General features: G+C 53.7%; 1 protein-coding gene across 4 annotated transcripts; it reads left to right on the forward strand.

Moving 5' to 3' along the window:
* Positions 1-540: 540 nt before the first annotated feature.
* On the forward strand, positions 541-19485 carry Uhrf1 (ubiquitin like with PHD and ring finger domains 1). Of its 4 annotated transcripts, none has more exons than XM_052192331.1 (17): positions 541-753; positions 2215-2379; positions 6530-6772; positions 7790-7950; positions 9048-9263; positions 9851-9954; positions 10028-10238; positions 12133-12256; positions 12345-12452; positions 12700-12804; positions 13720-13826; positions 14904-15063; positions 15164-15301; positions 16703-16823; positions 16939-17084; positions 17990-18094; positions 18300-19485. In XM_052192331.1, exons 2-17 carry the CDS (start codon positions 2227-2229, stop codon positions 18444-18446), a joined length of 2349 nt encoding a protein of 782 aa, XP_052048291.1. In that variant the 5' UTR covers positions 541-753; positions 2215-2226; the 3' UTR covers positions 18447-19485. The 4 variants fall into 4 exon arrangements, with proteins under 4 accessions (XP_052048291.1, XP_052048292.1, XP_052048290.1 ...); XM_052192332.1 differs by lacking the exon at positions 541-753 and adding an exon at positions 1464-1571; XM_052192330.1 differs by lacking the exon at positions 541-753 and adding an exon at positions 1780-2031 and having other exon boundaries at positions 10052-10238.
* The last annotated feature ends 688 nt before the right edge of the window (positions 19486-20173 follow it).

Below are 20173 nucleotides of genomic sequence, written 5' to 3' on the forward strand. Positions count from 1 at the left end.
GTGGAGGGGGCAGGGAGGCCCTGCACGCCTGGACAGCTTGCAGAAGGCAGGGTGGGGGTGGGGAAAACAGGCGGGAAAAAGAAACCCTGCGGGTGGGTAACAGAAGACCCACCGGTAGCGCTTTGTTACTCCATGAGCTCAGACCAGACATGGGGTGCCGGGTATTTGGTGGGGAGGCACCCCTCAAGTTCCCCTAGGGTATATATGGAGATAGAGTCAAGGCTGCTTAGATTAAGAGGTCAAAGTTTGTCCAGCTGAGAGGGAATAGGTATGTAGTGGGGTTAGGAAGTCTCTCAGGGGAGTCCCTTCCTATCTCAGTAGTGCTATGGGGTTTACATGGTGGGGGATCTGGGCCTTCTTGGTAAACTGGGCATAGCCGGCTGGGCAAGTCCGTGGCCCGTTGGGCGGAGCCGGGGGGTGGAGTAGATTCTCAGTCGTGGGGACGCCCCACTTGCTTTCTCGCTTCCCGCCACCGCGCCAGCCAATCAGGAATCAAGAGCCCTCCCCACCCAATTGGGGTGGAAGTCTCCCGCAGCAGCTTGTGCACACTTCTAAAAAAAAAAAACGCCCTGAGTTTTCGCGGGAAAAAAATCCTAGCAGCTGGAAGGAACCCGCGCTCTAGCGCTCACTTGGGTCTTCCGCCACTCACGCGGCTCCCTTCTGGCTCACCCAGCCGCCGAGCCTTAACCTAGAGCCCTAGAGCCAGGCGCGAGAGTGCGGGAGAGGAGAGTGCGGATCGTCGCCGCGAGAGAGGTGAGTGGAAGAGCGCGCTGTGTGCACGGGGCGCCACGCAAAACGGAAAGGGGCCCTTCTCACGCGTGGCTGCGGGGGCTTGCTTCAGGGGCTCTGATGGGTGTCTTCTGCGTTTAAGCCCCTTACTGGCCAGACGCACTACGTGGACCGCTAGGGTTAGTGGCGAGATTTGCAAAACTTTCCCGCACGTGGGGTGAGATTTGCAGTGAACCATCGCCCACGCGTGGGTTCCACACCTCGTGTAAGAGGAATCAGAGTTGTGTTCTCCACGCTGAGCCTCCCTCCCTGGTCCTGCGCACACGGTTACACCCGAAAACTTGGCAGAAGTTTCCCGCGCGTGGCTCTGGTCATTGCAGAGCCACCGCGCATGCGTGCTTCTGTATCCGTTGAGGGGCAACCTGAGGGGCACCCTCCTCGCTGCACCTGGTTTTTTTCTCTCCCGGGTGCCGCTAAAGTTCGCGGGAAACGCGTGGGGTCCGGCGGGGGAGTGCATGCCGTTCCACGCGTAGGAGCGGACGCTCCCCGAGATTCAATTGTCGCGCCCGAGTCGGGTTTCGCGCGCCCTGGCGTCTCCGAGGACGTCTCGGCCAATCGCATGCGAGGAGGGTGGGGCACGTAGCCCGGGAGGAGCCAATCGACAGCGGGCTCTCCGGGAAGGGCGGAACTTAAACGGCGGGGCTCCAGGGGTCTGGCCTGGGCGGCGGCGGGCGGGTGTGGGCGTGGGCTCTGTGCCTCCCGGGTCTTTAAAGCGCCTTCCCGAGAGGCCAGGGTCGGTGTCCCGGGGGAAGTCAGGGCAGCTAGCTGTGGGTGGGGCTCAGGTGAGTTTGTGGCCACGAGCGCGCGAACGGGTGGCCGGGCCGGGACAGCCGGTTGCCATGGCCACGGCCCGGGGGTGGTTCTTGCTCTAAGCACGGGCGCGGAAGGCACGGGTCCGGAACTCTGGGGGAGTCCCGAGTGGTGTGTGTGTGGGGGCCCTGCCTTCCGTGATCGAGTTCCCCCTCCCGGGACTTGAGAGGTCCCCGTCCGCTTCGGAGTTGGCGAGTTCCCGTTACTGGGACTTAGACTGCGTGGAATGAATGAATGAGTAGCTGTGGCCACTTTCGGCCTGACCAGGGCCTTTCTCCCGCCATGGACATTTTCTTCCCCTCCCGCTCTTTGGAAACGTGGTGGATGGTCTTGGATCACCCAGGATGTCTTGGCAGTTCACGCTCAAGTGTCCCCACTCGCCGGTTATTAAAACATTTAAGTGCCTAATTTATGCCACCTGATCCTCCTAAGGTGGGGTCTGGCCCTATGTCGGGGGGGGGGGGTCGCAGGACTACAGGAGCTTGATCGTGGGAGTTGCTTCCTTTGCTCGATCAGAGTGCTGTAAAGAGTGCTGCGGGGTGAGGGTCCTCCCCTTCCCCTCCTCCTGGCAGGCCACCCTGACTGGGGTCTCTCCGTCTGTCTCTATTCCTCCAGTCCATCGGCATCATGTGGATCCAGGTTCGAACTATGGATGGGAAGGAAACCCACACGGTCAACTCCCTGTCCAGGTTGACCAAGGTGCAAGAGCTGAGGAAAAAGATAGAGGAGCTGTTTCACGTGGAGCCCCATCTGCAGAGGCTCTTTTATAGGGGCAAACAGGTAAGGTGGCCACCGGAGTTTTCCAGTCATCCACCCACTCAGCTTTGTCCCAAGCACCCTGCTTCTGAAAGCCACCAAGCAAGAGCCCCCCCAACCCCCCCCCCAGCCTTCCCGGAAGGAGACGCCTCAGAGGCTGGGGAGGAGAGGGGAACAAAGGCAGGCCTCAGCAGCTGGCCAGCCAGCCTCGTGCTTTGAAGCCTGCTACTTTTTATTATCTTTTAAACACTCTTCTAAAAAAAATTATTTTTCTTGAGAAAAAAGTTTGAAGCGACCAACAGAGGGCCCAAGGAGGTTTCGGCTTAAAATTTGTCTTAACAGTCTTCACGTGTCGCCAGTGAGAGAGGACCAGGTTTTCCTTTTGAGATCCTCCCTGATCAACTGCAGCTTGGGCCCATGATATAGTAACCCCCCGAGGGTCCACAGAGATTTGATTTGTCTAGGCTTGTGGGGAAAATGGGACCAGAGGCCCTTACTGGGGGATAGCCCGTGTTGCACCTCTCCATCCCTTCTCTCTCCAGCTATCTTTGCTGCCTGGCCGCCCTCACTTGGCGTTTTATCCTCATCATGTAGCTGGGCTATCTTTTCTTGGTGTCTGGAGATACTGAGAGTTGCATGTGCTGGCATTGGGGGTCTCTGGTGTGGGACAAATGTCTGTGAGGCCCGTTTGGAGCCGAGTGCACTGCAGCCAGAAGAGAAGGGCCCAAAGTAGATTTGCCAGGTTTTCATGGCCTCTACCCACCTTTGTGGCTGGGCAGGGCACTGCTGCCCTCTGGTGTCCAGGTCCGAGGGTTTGGTTCTTGGACCCCCTTCCTGGCCCCAGGAGGGGCTGTGACTGTCCCCCGCTTTGGGATGGGAGTGGGAGAATTGGTGCAGTTGGGTGGTGTGTGGGCACTGTTGGATTGCCTGCCATGGTGACGGATTTCCTTTCATACCCAGTGTATCTTCTGGGAACTGTGTGTAGTGGGTTCACAGAAGGTGGGAGAGGTAAAAACGGTTAGTGGCCGCACATCAGTGGCCAGGCCCCTTGCAGAGGTTCAACCTTCAGCTCCTGGCTTTCTGCTGGTTGCCTATGTCTTCTCTCAAGTCCCTGGGCTCACAACTTCTGGGACCATCTCAAAGGTGGGGTGCTTGCCCAGGCTCTCCCTCCACAGTGTCATTTGTTTGTATTGGGAGATGGGGTTTCATGTAGCCCAGGATGGCCTTGAACTTAGGTCTTCCTGCCTCTGCCTAAAGGAATGAGTAGTGTGGCCAGCCTCAGTTTAACCTGTAGCAAACCTGCAGCACACATCACTGCCTGGTCCCTTCTCCCTCTCTTCATGCCTAGTGCTCTCGGCTTTGTCAGGGATCAGGGGCTGCCTTCTGGTTTTTTCGTCCCCAGCTGCTGGGGCTACTAGGACACAGAAGGTCATGGCGGGTGAGCCAGGGGCTGGAAGGTGGGGACCGGCAGAGGGCTGGGGAAAGCCTGCTTCTGTGCTGGTTGATAGCAACAGAATCCGTGCAAGTAGGCCATTCTTGCAGAAAGCTTTGGATGGTTCAGGGCTCACTGGCTTTCTCCTTTCTCTTGTGGCCCAGATGCCTGGGTCCATTGAGACTTCAGAACTGAAAGGAGCCAGCTGGTATCTGGAGTTGGTGTGCTGGAGGTGGACCCCTCCTTCCCTGTGAGCAGGGTGGCCAGTATGTGGGAGGGGACTGAGCAGCACCTGCCAGGGCAGGTGAGAGATGTGTCTGGTGAACCATGCTGTCTTAAAGCCGCCTGTGACGGGAGCTCCTCAGCGTGCTCAGCGTGCTTTAGTTAATGCTGCTCAGTTCCCTGCCCTCTGCTCAGGGGCAACTTCACCTCTCATGTCCTACATAACAAGCATGACTGACTGGTGGCTGCTGCACATGGTGATGATATGAGTTGAGCAGGGTCTGGCTTGGTGGCGTCACCAGATATCAGCCCAGGGTCCCCCCGGGTGATGTACACTCTGGGTGTTTTGTTGTAGACCTGGGTCCCCTGCTATTAAGACAGTCTCTAGAAATCACCCAGGGCGCCTTGGAATGCTTCCCTCTCACCTTCTCAGCTGCTCTTGGGGATGATTGACAGGAGCCTTGCTGACAGTTGGTTCAGTGCTTGTCTGGCCTGCTTGAGTACCCTGGAAATCACACTTGCCTGTCCAGCACTGGGTCAGTCTCCTACCTGTGGAGCTCAGGGTCAGCATGGGCTGTAGGTAACCTTGTTACCCTCTTCCCTACCCCAATGTTTCAGGAACAAAGTGGCTGGCCCAAGGCCTGTCTGTCTCTCAGGCTGTTCAGGAGGCTGAGACTGGGTTGTAGGTTCAAGGCCAGCTGGGAAAAATCTTGTCAGAAAATATTATTTGTTGATTTTTTTTTTTAACTTGTTACTGTGTGTGCGTGCACCCCGTGTGTATGGGGATCAGGATAATGGTGAAAGTTGGCACTTTGCTTCCACTGTGGACTCACAGGGCAGAGCACTTACCTGCTGAGCCATTTCACCAGCTTTTATTTACCTTGAAAAAGGTCCCGTGTCACCTAGGCTGTAGTAGCCAAGGATAACCCTGAACTTGTTTCTACTTGAGATGGAATGACAGGTTTATATACTGCTGGGGATGGAGCCCAGGTTCTTTTTTTTTTTTTTTTTTTCTTTATCGAGACAGGGTTTCTCTGTGTAGCCCTGGCTGTCCTGGAACTCACACTGTAGACCAGGCTGGCCTCAAACTCAGAAATCCACTTGCCTCTGCCTCCCAGAGTGCTGGGATCAAAGGTGTGCACCACCACTGCCTGGCTGGTGCCCAGGGCAGGGTCTTAAGCGCACTGGTGTGTACGCAGCCCCTGCCCTGGGTTTTATTTTCAGTCTTATTAGCAGGAGTTGTGACTGAGTCCTAAATTTAGCTGTTGCTGGACTCAGCTGTTGTTGAGGTCATTGAGTAGGAGTTGAACATTTAGGTTCCTAGACTGTGCTGTCCTCTTGTGACAGATGGTCCCAAGGGTGACCAGAGCCTGGGCTCACATGCTTTCCTGAATCTCCTAACCAGCCATTTGGCAAGTGGGATACAGGTAGGGGGAGTGCACCCACCCTAGTCCTAGTCAGGTGCCTTTGCAGGCTTCCACCTGCCTTGGGGGGGGGCTTCCGGGTAGTTCTGGCAGAAGCCAGAAGCCGTCCAACCGGCCTTGTGAGTTAGGAGTTCTAGTTAGAACTGCCTGGTGAGTCTGCCCCAAGCCTGTTCCAGCCGCATCCTGCCCTGAATGTTGAGTGAGAGCTGCCTTTACCATCCCAGGCTATGACCATGGTTAGGGAAGTTTGGTGGGCTCTTTAGGTTTGATTGCCTGCCCTGCTGGCCCTACTTCTGGCTGTTCCAGCATTGACCACCAATCCTTGGGCCCAGTAGCTACCACACTTTGCTTTGTAGTTGAAAGCCTTGGGCACATGTGTGTGTGTGTGTGTGTGTGTGTGTGTCTGTGTCTGTGTGTCATATGCTTAGGCTTTGATTGTGGCTGTCAGGTGTCCTTAGTTGCTTTCTTAGCTGTGCCCTGTTTATGACGAGTAATGTTTCACTGTGTGGTGACACACAATAGTGTTTGTCCTTCTGCAGAAAGACTTGGTTTTACTGTGGTCACTGTCTTGTGTGTTTTCTTTCCAGTCCCCTCTTCCATCTTGGGATCCCCAAGTCAGCCTGTGGTGCCGAGTCCCTGTGTTGGGTGACAGGTGCTGTAGAATGTGGGTCCTGGCCTCCAGTGTGCGCGTGCATCAAAGCTGTCCTGGCCTATTGACCACGCTGTCTCCCGAGCTGTTTGTTCCCACAGCAAGTTGTAGAGTTCCTGGAGAGAACCAGTCCCATTTCCACACCAGGACTCCTCTTTCTGAAGTCCCAGGCCCCACATCGGTGCTCAGGCTTGGTCAGGCCTGTTCTCCGTTACCATAGGTTATGTGGGCCTGCAAGCCTTTCTGTCATATGCCCTCCCAATTAGTTTCCAGGGATGGGGGTGTCATTCACTGTAACCCTAAAAACCTCTATGGGTACTGCTAGTGTCATGAGCAGCTGTGAGTGCCCAGGTCTGGGAGAGCTTTGGCTAGCCTCAGTATTCCCCATCTCCCCCCAGCCCCTTGCCAGGCCTTCGAGGAAGACAGTCTGTTATGTATTTCCCACAGATGGAGGACGGTCACACACTCTTCGATTATGATGTGCGCCTCAATGACACAATCCAGCTGCTGGTGCGCCAGAGTCTGGCTTTACCTCTTACTGCAAAAGAGCGGGACTCGGAGCTCTCAGACTCTGACTCTGGCTACGGTGTGGGTCACAGTGAATCAGACAAGTCATCCACGCATGGTGAAGGGACAACTGAAGGGGATGACAAGACTGTGTGGGAAGACACGGACCTGGGACTGTACAAGGTGAGGTTCCCTGTGGCTATGTGTATATGTGACAGTGGCTTTCTGGGTTTGCCCGCAACCCAGATTTGTTTGTTTGTTTGTTTGGTTGTTTTTTTTTTTTTTTTTTTGAGACAAGGTTTCTCTGTATAGCCCTGGCTGTCCTGGAGCTTACTCTGTAGTAAGCTGGCCTCAAACTCAGAAATCCGCCTGCCTCTGCCTCCCAAGTGCTGGGATTACAGGCGTGCGCCACCACCGCCCGGCTCCAACCCAGATTTATACTTTGTTGACCCTGGCAGGCAATGCCTGTCCAGCATTGTACTGACAGCCACGCAGGGTCTCTTGGGACTCCTTGGTGATTGCACTACCTGCAGGTGTTCCCTCTACAGTTGAAACTTCTGTATGTTTGACAAACTGGCGGTTGAGCCTCCCCTGAGAAACCTAACAGATGTGGTTGAGGCTGAAGGCTGCCCCATGAGAGCCACGTCTGCCTTCTGTGACCACGTCACTCTTTATCTGTCTGTTGTATCTGTGCTTTGTGGCAGTACAGTTTCTCACCCAAGGGTTACAGGGGAGCTTCCACTCTGGAGTGTACGGAGGCTTGGGATGTGGCTCACACCTGGACCTAGTATCACATGTGGTCACTACTTATTTGCTGTCAGTAAGCCTGTGGAGATAGTCAGCCATCAGAGCAGAGGTCTCCTGCAGAAGGTGTCGGTTGAGCTGTTTGTACAGAATAGTCCAGTCCCATCCAATGTCCACGGTGCTGAGTTATGCTGCCAGCCAGAGCTTGGTGGCTCACGCCCAACATCCCCTTACTGTGGAGGCTGAGGAAACACGCTTGAGTGTGAGGCCAACCTGGCCTAATAGTGAGACTTGTAGGCATAGCTGGACACAGGCACACTTGCCTGGCATATGTGGCCCTGGGTTCAATCACCAGGACTACCTAAGCTAAATGAAACCTCTCTGCCCACAATCCAAATCCTTGACCCTGGTTCTGCTCTGCTGCTGGGTCCTTCTGAGCCTCCTTGCTTCCCACAGGTTAATGAGTACGTGGATGTCCGTGACAATACCTTCGGTGCATGGTTTGAGGCCCAGGTGGTCCAGGTACAGAAGAAAGCCCTATCTGAGGACGAGCCCTGTAGTTCCAGTGCCGTTCTGACCCCAGAGGACAGCATCATGTACCATGTCAAGTACGATGAGTGAGTACCAGCATAGTCTCCAGGCCAGAGCCACTGCCCTGCTCTCCCCAGGGGATCCAGAAGGATGGGCTCTGCCCTTGCCCATCCTCATTGCCCTTCTTCCCTAGGCTTCCTAGTGCTAGGAGCCCTGCCATGAGCTGCCCTGGCTTGACCTGTTTGTTCAGTCTGTGTCTGTGGAGATCTCTTGAATGTCCCAGCCTTTACAGGAGAGTTCCTCTAGGTGGAGGGCTCTGCCCTTATGGCCTTGCTGAACTCTACTTCTCTCTCCTGGTCATATGCTGGGATTTGGCTGCAGCTCTTTACTGTCCTTGGCCTAGATGGCCTGGATGGCTCCCTCAAGATAGTAGATGGTATAGATCCCAGTAGCATAAATTGACATCTTGTTAGAGATTTCCATGTTCCAGCTCTGGGATCACATGTTGCCTTCTGCTTATTGTTGTCAATAAAGCTTTATTTAAATAGTCATTTTGTGTGGAAGTCCTTTGCAGAGGGTGCTTGCTGAGCAGAGTTCTGTGATAGATCTGAAGTGAGTGAATCTGAGGTGGGTGGTACAGCTCACAGCTGCCCAGTGAGTGAATCTGAGGTGGGTGGCATAGCTCACAGCTGCCCAGAGAACAAGCCTTGCTCTGTGGAGTAGTCATTCTGGCCTGTCTATCTCCACACATGGATGTGGAGAAACATTTCACTTTGTCTTTGAACAATATCCTAAAGTCTGGTTCCCCAGGCCAACGGTTGTAGATTGTCCTGACTTGGTACTGGTGTGCATATTTGGCCACCTCATCATAGTGTCTGCTATTGTCTGCTACATGCTTGCTTCTGATTGTCACTTCTCTCATGAGAACCCAGAGCTGTCCTTACTCCTGTCGGGCCCACCTAGCTGCAAAAGCCTCACTTTCAAGTTGCTGTCTCCCTTGGTGCTGGGATGGGGAGAGAATCACTTTGAAGGCCGCATTTGTCTACATGTTCCACATATCCGGACCACCAGCATAGACACTGGGTCCCCCAGAATGTGTCTCCCCATGCTACCACATCTCTGGCCCTGTGAAGGGCCTGTGTGTGTTAGCCTGGCAGGTCTGAGGTTGGGCCTCTGCTTGCAGCTATCCAGAGCATGGAGTGGACATTGTCCCAGCCAAGAATGTCCGTGCTCGTGCTCGCACTGTAGTCCCGTGGGAGGACCTGGAGGTGGGTCAGGTGGTCATGGCCAACTACAACGTGGACTACCCCAGGAAACGTGGCTTCTGGTATGATGTTGAGATCTGTAGAAAGCGCCAAACCAGGACGGCACGGGAGCTATACTGCAACGTCACACTCTTGTGAGTGACCTGCTTGGACAGGGGCCCTGATATCTCCTCCCTTACTCTCCTACCCGGCTCTCTCTGGTGTAGTCTAGCTTCAAGGCCCCCAGACTCGGCTTTCTGGATGCTTCTTGTGTTCATGTTGTCCCCATGCTATGGGAGGGTGTGTACTTGAGTGGTTCTTGGAAGCCTGCTGGCCTACACTTAATAGTCTGGTATATATAAGTACAGCAGGCCAAAGGCAGCTGCCTCCTTTGGAAGGTACCAGATCTTGCTGTCTTGCCCAGGCTGTCTTCAAACGCCTGCCTAGTGGGTAAGGGCACGTGCTGTGTTAAACTTGAGGACCCAAGTTCAAATCTCCAGTACCCACATAAAAGCCACATGCAGAAGCTTACACTGTTTTAGGGGCAGGGGGGCAGGGCCAGCTAGCTTGGCAGGTGTAGGCAGAAATTGAGGCTGGACCGCCGAAGGGCGCTCTGATCTGTTTGTAGCGTAGGACTGCCCAGATTGTGGAGTTCACACACATAGAAACCAACAGGGAGGAGCCAGCCTGGGTGGGAGCCAGGCTCAGCCCCATGTGTGTAAGGTTTTGGGATGTTCTGCAGGAATGATTCTCAGCTCAACAATTGTCGGATCATATTTGTGGATGAAGTCTTCAAGATTGAGCTCCCTAATGAGAGGACCCCCTTGATCAGTAGCCCTTCACAACGTGAGTCTTGGTCAGGCCCTGAGTGCACCTGGGTGGGGGTGGCCGTCCCATGTGGCATTGTGGCCTGCTGCAGCCCCTCCTCCCCTCCGGAAAACAGGGCAGAGTGGCCCATCCTGCCAGTTCTGCAAGGATGATGAAAACAAGCCATGTCGAAAGTGCGCCTGCCATATTTGTGGTGGGCGTGAGGCTCCCGAGAAACAGCTGCTGTGTGACGAGTGTGACATGGCCTTCCACCTGTACTGCCTGCAGCCACCGCTTACCAGTGTCCCCCCTGAGCCAGAGTGGTGAGTGGCACACCCCTGGGGTCACTAGCATGTGTAGAAGGTGATGACTGTGAGACAGGCTGGGAGGCGGCTTAGCCTGGAGCACAATTCTGCTTCCTGATTTCAAGTCCAGCGCTCAATTCAAAAGCATGGCCCTGTGAGCCCAGTGCTGGGGAACAATGACAGGAGTCTGGAGGGCTAGGACCTTCTGACCGCCAGCTGGCGCAGGCCATTGAGAGGGAGCTGTAGAGGGTTAAGGGAGCCTGGCTTATTCATGTCCCTCAGGACTCCCACTAGATGCTCCACTCTGCTGTACAGCTGTGCACTTGAGGGCCTGTGTGCTTCCCTCCTCACAAGGGGGCATCCCTGTGCACCCTGACAGGAAACCTGAGGCTCTGCCAGAGGAAGGGGACTGTCACATGGCCCATGCTCTGTCCTTCCCTACTCGGCATTGGGATTTGCTTATTTTAAAGACAGGATGTGCCAGGCGGTGGTGGCGTACATCTTTAATCCCAGCATTTGGGAGGCAGAGGCAGGCGGATTTCTGAGTTTGAGGCCAGCCTGGTCTACAGAGTGAGTTCCAGGACAGCCAGGGCTATACAGAGAAACCCTGTCTCGAAAAAACCAAACCAAACCAAACAAACAAAAAAAGACAAGCTGTCTCTGTGTAGCTTGAACTCACAGAGACCCAGCTGTCAGCCTTCCCAGTGCTGAGATTAAAGGCATATGCTACTACTGCCCAGCCTTTTTTGTTTGACTTTTAAAATTTTTATGTATTTATTTTAGTTTTTATTTCATGTGCATTGGTATTTCCTCTATATGAGGATGTCAGTGAAATTTTTGAGCTGCCATGTAGGTGCTGGGAATTGAACCCTGGTCCTCTGGAATAACAGCCGTGCTCTTAAAACTGCTAATCCATCTCTACAGCCCTAAAGTTTTTTTTTTTTTTATTGTTAAATTATACTTGACGTGTGTGTAAGCGAGTAGGGTACCCACAGAGGCCAGAGATTTTATATCGTCCTGGAGCTGGAGTAACAGGTGACTGCGATCCCAGTGACGCCTGTGTTGGGAACTGACCTCCGCCTCTGCACACACAGCCGGAGTTAGCCAGCGCTGATGCAGTTCTGCTTTTGAGTTGTGTGCAGGGTGAGGGTGGGCTGAGGTTCCTGTTGAGACAGGTGTGATTTTATAGTCCAGGTCTGCTCTGAGCTGGAACGCTTCTCTGCCTCTGACTTGCTGGAGATACAGGCATGAGCGAGTCTGGCTTTGAGGTTTTTCTTATAAATTAAAGTGGTAGGAGGTGGAGCTTTAGCCCCCTCCTTCCCATTCAAGACAGGGTTTCTCTGTGTAGCCCTGGCTGTCCTGGAACTCACTCTGTAGACCAGGCTGGCCTCCAACTCAGAAATCCACCTGCCTCTGCCGCCCAAGTGCTGGGATTAAGGGTCTTTGGTTCTTAAAGCCTTTTTTTGTTCTGTTCATTTTTGTTTGTGTTGGGTGTGGACAGTTTTGGGTGTTACTGCTCTACCGGCGTAGGTCCAAGAGATTGAACTCAAGTCCTCAGGCTTCACGGCAAGCTCCTACCTGCTGAGCCCTCTCACCAGCCCTCTGCAGGCAGGGCTCTTAGCACAAAGCTAAGAAAACTCCTGTCTCGTAGACAGACATTCTATAACAGTAGGGATGGTCCAGCCTGGAGTCTAGCCATGTGCCTCCAAGTGCACACATGGATGGTGGCCACACCCACAGCCGCCCAGGGACCCGCTTTCTCACTTGACTACATAAGCTCTCGTGACCTCAGTTTAGAGCGGCCGTGTGGGTTGTGGAGTCTCTCTCTGGCTGTCTGGTGTCTGGGGAAGGACACTATCCATCTTGCACTTGGGCACCAGGCCCCTTGCCCATGACATTCTTGTCTTCCTAGGTACTGCCCCAGCTGCCGCACCGACTCAAGCGAGGTGGTCCAGGCAGGGGAGAAGCTGAAGAAGAGCAAGAAGAAGGCGAAGATGGCTTCGGCCACTTCCTCCTCCCAGCGGGACTGGGGCAAGGTGACACGCACATCCCTTCCTGTCCCTGTCCCTGTCCCTGTTGCTGTCCCCCACGCCCCGTTGCTCACACAGCCTTTCCACATGGCAGGGTATGGCATGTGTGGGCCGCACCACGGAGTGTACCATTGTGCCTGCCAACCACTTCGGGCCCATCCCTGGTGTCCCTGTGGGCACCATGTGGCGCTTCAGAGTCCAGGTATGCTGATCCTACAGGGTTCAGACATTCTCTGTTGAGTTTGTGTCTCAGATGTGGCTGGGGCAGGCAGTGATTGCAGAGTGGCCGTCAGGTGGGTGTCTGCTTGGAGGAAGGGTGCCAGGTTGTAACCCTTGTTCCGGCTGTACTCAGCATTGGGCCAGTGTGCTTTAGTTAGGGGCTCATCCTAGGGCACATCGAGGGTCACAGTCCCCAGGAAATGGAGTGGCTATCTTGGTGCTGTTCACAGGTCAGTGAGTCCGGTGTACATCGGCCTCATGTGGCAGGCATCCATGGCCGGAGCAACGACGGTGCTTACTCACTGGTGCTGGCTGGCGGCTACGAAGATGACGTGGTGAGTGCACACTGTGCCCCGTCAGTAGTGCTTGCCTCTCATGCCACCCACCATGACTGATGGATGGATGGGTCAGGAGTCGGGGCTGGCTCTGGTAGCCTGTCATTGTTTCTGGGTCATTCTGCCCAGGCTCCACACTGGCACCCACCCTCAGCGCTGGCCAGAGATGCAGGGTCATGCTCTCAACCTGTTTCAGTCACTCCTGCCAGACCTAATAGTGTCCCCAGACAACAAGAACAGACACTTGTTCATTTGGTCCGTTTCTGCCAGAGAAAGAGGTGCCACGAGGTGTTACCTAAAGCACAAAAATAAGCCTTGATTTTTATAAGGAAAGAAAAATGGCCCTGAGGATGCCTCAGCTGTGTGTTAGGGTGGGGCAGCAGGAGCTGGCCTGGCATCATGGTCAAGGCTGCCGTGTGGGGGTGTGATGGCTGCTTAATTAGAAGGGAAGGTGGGAAATCACAGGGTCAGGCAGACATTCTGCACCCACGGATGGGGGCACTCTAAGTTCAGTAACAACACGTCAGGTGCTGCTGTCCTACACCCTCCTCTAGAAGCTTGTGTCTTCCTGTGCTGAGCTCTGCCCGTCATGCACTGACTTCTTGCATCTCAGCAGTTCCTGACTCACTCTCTTCCCCCCTCTCTGTGGGTCTGACAGCTGGGGGCTCCAGGGCATGGGACCTTCCAGTTCCCTCCATGTTCGGACATGACTCAGCCATTTCAAAGAGTGGCACTTGGTTTGTCTGTAAGGGGACACCGGGTGGCTGCATGGTTCCTGGGCATCCATATAACCCTGCGCCTTGAGCCTCTGGGACTCACTGCCTCCTCAGGGTCCACACTCTTGTCCTCCCCTCACTGAGCAAGGCTTCCTGGCCCTTCTGCTGAGGCTCATGCAGCCGATCTTCTCCATTGCAGGACAACGGCAATTTCTTCACGTACACAGGCAGCGGTGGCCGAGACCTCTCTGGCAACAAGCGTACAGCGGGACAGTCCTCTGACCAGAAGCTCACTAATAACAATAGGTGTGTTAAAAGCACATGGTGTGACTGTTCTTGTGTGGCAGAGGGCAAGGGGGGCATAGGTTCCTTATTGACTCTTGCCCAAAAATCTAAGTTTGATTTTTGAGACACTCTCACTGTGCGGATCAGGCTGGCTTGGACTTCAGAGATCCACCTGCCTCTGCCTCCCAAGTGCAGAGGTTAAAGCTGTGGTCACTGTGGTGGGCTGTAGACTCAGGTCTCGGGTTATTCAAGCAGACATCTTCCCTGGAGGCTACAGAAGGTGTTTTATTTTGTATGCGTGGATGTTTTGTCTAGATGTCCGGATACCACTTATGTCTAGTGGCATCAGGTCCCATAGAGCTGGAGTTACAGTTAGTTGTGAGTTCTCGTGTTGGTGCTGGGAATTGAACCTGGGTCCTCTGCAGGGGCAGCTGGTGCTCTAACTGCTGAGCCATCCGTTCATCCCCATGGCTCTGTGAAGCCAGGCCACTGCTATTCACTCAGCTGTGCCCCCGCCACAGGGAGTTCTCCAAGTCATGTTTCTACAGACAGTGGTGTCTAACACAGGAAGAGGCTACCCTGCCTAGCCTTGTGTCTGCTCTCTCCCTGGGGAGGGCATTGCCAGGAAATCTCTCTCTGGCTGCATACCATGTTTCTACCTCTTCTGTTTCCCTCATGGTGGATCTGTCTTGTGGCCACAATCCCAGCCATGGTAACACTTCCATCTCAGTCTGAGGGAGAGGTTCTGGTCTGCAGCAGCCAGGGACAGCTCTGCACATGGTTATAATAACATCTTCCAGGGCAGTGTCCAGAGGCCAGGAGAGGGTCTGGACTCACAGTTGTGAACTACCATGTAGGTGCTGGGAATTGAATGGGTCCTTTGAGAGCAACCAGTGCTCTAACCACTGAGCAACCCCTGCAGCTCCTTCTAGGGGCATTTAAATCAGACAGTAGCCTCTGGCAGGTTCTGGCCTATGCTAGAGATCTTGTCTTGATGTCCTGTTGATGATGTGATCTCCACGGATCAATGAGTGCTAGGGTGTGCTTCTCTTGGGGAGATGTGTTGGAACTTGTTATGCATGTCCTGTCTCCGCAAAGGGCTCTGGCGCTCAACTGCCACTCCCCGATCAATGAGGAAGGTGCGGAGGCTGACGACTGGCGCCAGGGGAAGCCAGTGCGCGTGGTCCGAAACATGAAGGGAGGGAAGCACAGCAAGTATGCGCCCGCAGAGGGCAACCGCTATGATGGCATCTACAAGGTAAGCGAGCGCCCTGAGCTGCCCGTGCCCCATGTCCTCGTGCCAGTGCCCTGAGATCCCCCCACACCACACTGCACCAGCCACACTGTCCTTTCCACAGGTGGTGAAGTACTGGCCAGAGAAAGGGAAATCTGGCTTCATTGTATGGCGCTACCTCCTTCGACGAGATGACACGGAGCCTGAGCCCTGGACCCGCGAGGGCAAGGACCGCACTCGGCAGCTGGGCCTCACCATGCAGGTGTGTGCCTTGGAGGGCCAGGCCAGCAAGGCATTTCCATCTTGCTCTTTGGTGTTTGCTGTCCATCGTGGTGGCCGTGGGGATTGAGGGTACTTGCTCTGTCTGCTTCCAGGCCCTAGGCTCTCCAAGGTTTCTGTCTTCTCCAAACCAGCTGCCAGATTAGGAATTGTGATTCTGGCCCTCAGAAGGCTGAGGCAGGAGGGTTGTGAGTTCAAGGCCAGCCTGGGCTATATATAGCAAGACCCTCTCAGCAAAACAAAAATGGGCTTAAGCCTGTGTCTCAGAGTAGAGCATTCCCCTACGCGAAGCCTATGTTTTATCTGCAGTATCAGTGCAGCTATAAGTCAGGCAGGGTCAGTGAAGCTAGCGGCCAGCCTGGACTACACAAGATCCTGTCTTAAAGAAATGCATAGTATGGAGAAAGTGACGGCTTAATTCAGAGCACTGATTGTTCCCTACAGAGGGCCTTAGCTTGATTCCCGCACCCACATAGCACCCCATGGTAGCTCACAATGGCATGAGACCTGACAGCCTCTTCAGGGACTGCATACACATAGTGCATAGACATGCATGTAGGTAACACACGAATACACTGACAGAATAAATGTAAAAATGTTGAGGTCACAGGTAGATCTGGATATGGAGGTAATATATCTGGTCAGCCACCCCTGTGGCCAATGTTACTTATGTTCCTCTGACCTCTGACCTAGCTAAGTAAAGATAGCAAGTTCCCAAGAGCAGAGCCACCTCACATCTTTGCAGCCAGAACACTGGTCACACTTTGATCCTGTTGGGGATGTTTAAGGAATCTTAGTGGTCCAAAGGGCGTCCTGGCAGGTCCTCAGGGTTTGTGGGCGGCACCAAGTGTGTATAGTGGGATGTACAGAAAAGTGTGGGTGCGTGCACGTGTGTGTGAGGAAGCAGGCTTGGGTCAGTGGTAGGACTGGTAAGACTAGTTTTTGTGGTTTTTGAAGGTCTCATTCTGTAACTCAGGCTGGCCTGTAACTCAATGGTCCTCTTGCTGCAGTTTCCTAGCTCATAGGTGGGTCATCCCCGGACCTGGCTTTGTGGACTGCCAGCTAGCCTTGAGGTTGCTATATGGCTCAGGATGACCTTTGAACTCTTTACTTCAGGATAAACCCTCTCTTTACTTCTAGTGAAGGGTGACAGGAATATGTTGCCAGTCCAGGCTTTATTTACTTTTGGGTAAGAATCTTCCCACATAGTCCAGGGTGGCCTTAAGGGACTGTTGACCCTCAGGTGCTAGGCTCTCTTGCTGCCACACTTGGCCACCATGCTTGGACAGTAAATCCCCTCAGGCACCCAAGAGCTTGTTGGGTGATGGCACTGTGACTGCAGGATGGGCTGAGTCTTGACTGCCTCCCGCCCCTCCCCACTCAGTACCCTGAAGGCTACTTGGAGGCCTTGGCTAACAAGGAGAAGAACAAGAAGCGCCCAGCCAAGGCCTTGGAGCAGGAACCTTCGTCTTCCAAGACAGGCAAAAGCAAGCGGAAGTCCACAGGTGGGTTCCCACCCGTGGGGACTTGTGTCATCCTGCGCATTCCACATGTCCGATGTGCTCGCTAGCACTGCTGCACGCCTCACTGGCCCTGTTCTGCCTCCTCCTGACCCCACAGGCCCAACCACCCCCAGCCCCCGTGTCTCTAAGAAGAGCAAGCTGGAGCCCTACACACTGCCGGTGCAGCAGGCCAACCTTATCAAAGAGGACAAGGGCAACGCCAAGCTGTGGGATGATGTGCTCAGCTCGCTTCAGGACGGGCCGGTGAGCCGCTGGGGTCCCAAGCTGTTTGCTTTTAACATGAACTAGCTCCTGGCACCCACTGTCCCTCTTCCTCCATGGCTCTGACTCCAGGGGCCTCCTGGGAGTGGGACCCTGCAGCTTCAGCGTTTGCCTGTGCTGGCTCGCTTATGTTGGAGTGGATATCAGAATACCCTTTTTCATGCTTGTGTAATACTCCTCTGCATACACTGCCTTCTCCAGTGGTGGCCTGTCCGTCCATCCGTCCGTCCATCCGTCCATCCATCCATCCATCCACCCACCCATCTGTTTATCCATCCATCCATCTATCCATCAGGCTCATATGGTGTCTTAGGGTTTTACTGCTGTGAACAGAGTGCTGCATCTTCAGAAGGCAGCTAGGATATGCCTACACCAAAAAGGCTACAGTTCCTAATAGTGCCGCTCCCAGGGCCAAGCATAGTCCACCACCACCACCACCAATTTCCTGTTGTGCCATTGTGGCTCTGGGACTGTCCCTTAGCCCTTGCTGTCCTTGCTGTGTGTCTCCAGAGTGAGATTCCTATTCATGTCGCTGCTATGTATGTGTGTTAATGAAGACCTGTTAAAGCAGGGCGTACCTACCTTTAGCAAGGCTGTGTGACACGGTGGGGCCCTGTCACGATGACTGTCTGGGGGAGGCTGGCGTCTGGGGCTCTTTCAGGTAACTGGATAAAGCCTCTGCTTGTGGACTATCAGTCTCGATGGTCAGTTTAGACCAGAGGGACTTGAAGAAGCTCAGCCCCTTCCTCAGTGTCTGTGGCCTTGTCTGTGTTTGCCTTATACTGCAGTGTTTCAATCTTTGCTGAGGGTCTGATGGGTGTGGGAGACTCGATCTTGTGGCTGGGGTGAGAATGATGGAAGTGGGCTCTCTCTCACCTGCCTTACAGTACCAGATCTTCCTGAGTAAGGTCAAAGAGGCTTTCCAGTGCATCTGCTGCCAGGAGCTGGTGTTCCGGCCAGTCACCACCGTGTGTCAGCACAACGTTTGTAAGGTGAGGAGGCAGGCGGAAGGTGGGGCATGGCTTGAACCCACCCACCGTTTGCATGTTTTGGGGTTTATAGAGATCTCAGACCCCCACACCCTTTGGGATGTTGCCTGGGACTACCAAGAGGCAGCTCTGTGTGCTTGAGAGTCAGGAGGGAGTCCTGTGTGGCTCCTCCCAGCTGTCCCTCACTGCCTCTGTCTGTCTCACACAGGACTGTCTGGACAGGTCCTTCCGGGCCCAGGTGTTCAGCTGCCCAGCTTGTCGCTACGAGCTGGACCACAGCTCCCCAACCCGGGTGAACCAGCCCTTGCAGGCCATTCTCAACCAGCTCTTCCCTGGCTATGGCAGTGGCCGGTGATGCCAGCACCAGGCAGAGGGCCATGGCTCCAAGGCCATAGTGGGTTTAGCTTGAAGGTGATGTCCTTCCATGTCTGTCCCTGGCAACTCTGGTCATCAGTTATCCAGACACCTATAGGAATTCCATGTTCTGGCTACCAGTTGGACCTCTTTTTCATCCCCCCCCCCCCCGCCCCCCGACTCCCCCTTCTGTAACAAAACCTGCAATCTATTCTCCAAGAGAAAGAGAAGATGTGTTTTCTTTTTCTTTCCTTTTTTTTATTTTTGAGATGGATTTAGAAACAGTTGAGCTGCATTCCCAGACTTCCTTGTCCTTCCGGAAGGAGTTCTCTCCCCACACCAGCTGCCTAGAACCAGCTGCAGCCATCTTTGAAAAGCCCAGACATCTGTCCTGGCAGCTATCTGTGTGCTTCATTCCAGGGGTGGCCCTGTAGCCACCCCTCAGGCCTTCATAGGGGCTTGGACAGGGCCATGGCTAGCCCTGGCCTCTTTGCTGACAGAACTGCAGAGGGCCTTGGCTGTGGCCTCCGGCCAGAGGAGCAACTGAGCTGAGCTGCGCGTGCCTTGGGCTTGTCACTTCTGCACACCCTTAGCACTGGGCCCTGGATGGCCCCTTGGAAGCCTGGTCTTTGGAGTGTGCACTAGCTGGGTGTCATGGAGGCCTGAGGCGTGCTCAGCTCCATCTGGGAATTCCGAGGCTTTCTGTATTATTTTTTTTTTAAGTGGGATAAATGGTTTCCTCAATGAATTTCTTTGGTAGTTATAGCCTGTACTGAGGAAGATGTTTTCTTTGGTTGTTTTCTGTTTCTTTTGTAACTTTACCAAAGTGTGCAGGTATATCTCATGGAAACTGAACCATTTACTGCAGGCAGACTGGACAGCACAGTTCTAAGGGTTGTGTTTTGTTTTGTGTGAGTTTTTTTTTTCTTTGTTAGATTAACATATTGCAAGAAAATAAAATTCTCTGTGGATGTTTTCTAAAGTTCCATATAATTTTTGTTTCAGATTTTAGATCTCAATAAATTTTTTCTGCAGATGTATTTGAATATTTGTTTTACATTTGTGAGGGGAGGGTGGGGGGCGGTTTGGAGAGTTCAGAGCACCAGCTGCTCTTGCAAAAGACCTGGGTTTGATTCTCAGCACCCATGTGTTGACTATCAACTGCCTGTAACTCCAGTTTATGAGGATTTGATGCCCTCTTCTGGCCTCTGCAGGTACTGTACACAAGACAAAAACACCCATACACATCTAAACAATTTAAAAAGTGAGTGTGTAAGTAACTTTGGAAGTTAGCTTTAACTATGTAGGTGGACGTGCCCTGGGGATGAAACATCTGTTTTCATGCTGGACTAAGAGTGCTTTTAGGCACATCATGGAGCCCTCTCACTGATTACTGGGTTACTTTAAAAAAAACAAAACCCCAGGGGGGTCATGGCTAAGTGAAAGGGATATGCGTGTTAGCCTGTATTCTGTGCCTGAGACAGGGAGATCTTGACTTCAAGGTTAGCCTGAGCTACACAGTGACACCCTGTCTTAGAACCAAAACTCGATGGACAGGACACGGGGGTTCAAGCCTCTAATTCCAGCGCTTGAGAGGCAGAAGCAGGTAGATGTCGGAGTTCATGAAACTAGCCTGGTCTGCAAAGTGAGTTCCAGGATAGCCAAGTCTGTTAACAAGAATCTTGCCTCAAAAAAACAAAACTGCCCAAATGCAGTGGGGTATGGTTA

This window comes from Apodemus sylvaticus, chromosome 9, assembly GCF_947179515.1.
Source record: "Apodemus sylvaticus chromosome 9, mApoSyl1.1, whole genome shotgun sequence".
In the NCBI taxonomy this organism is placed as follows: Eukaryota; Metazoa; Chordata; class Mammalia; order Rodentia; family Muridae; genus Apodemus; species Apodemus sylvaticus.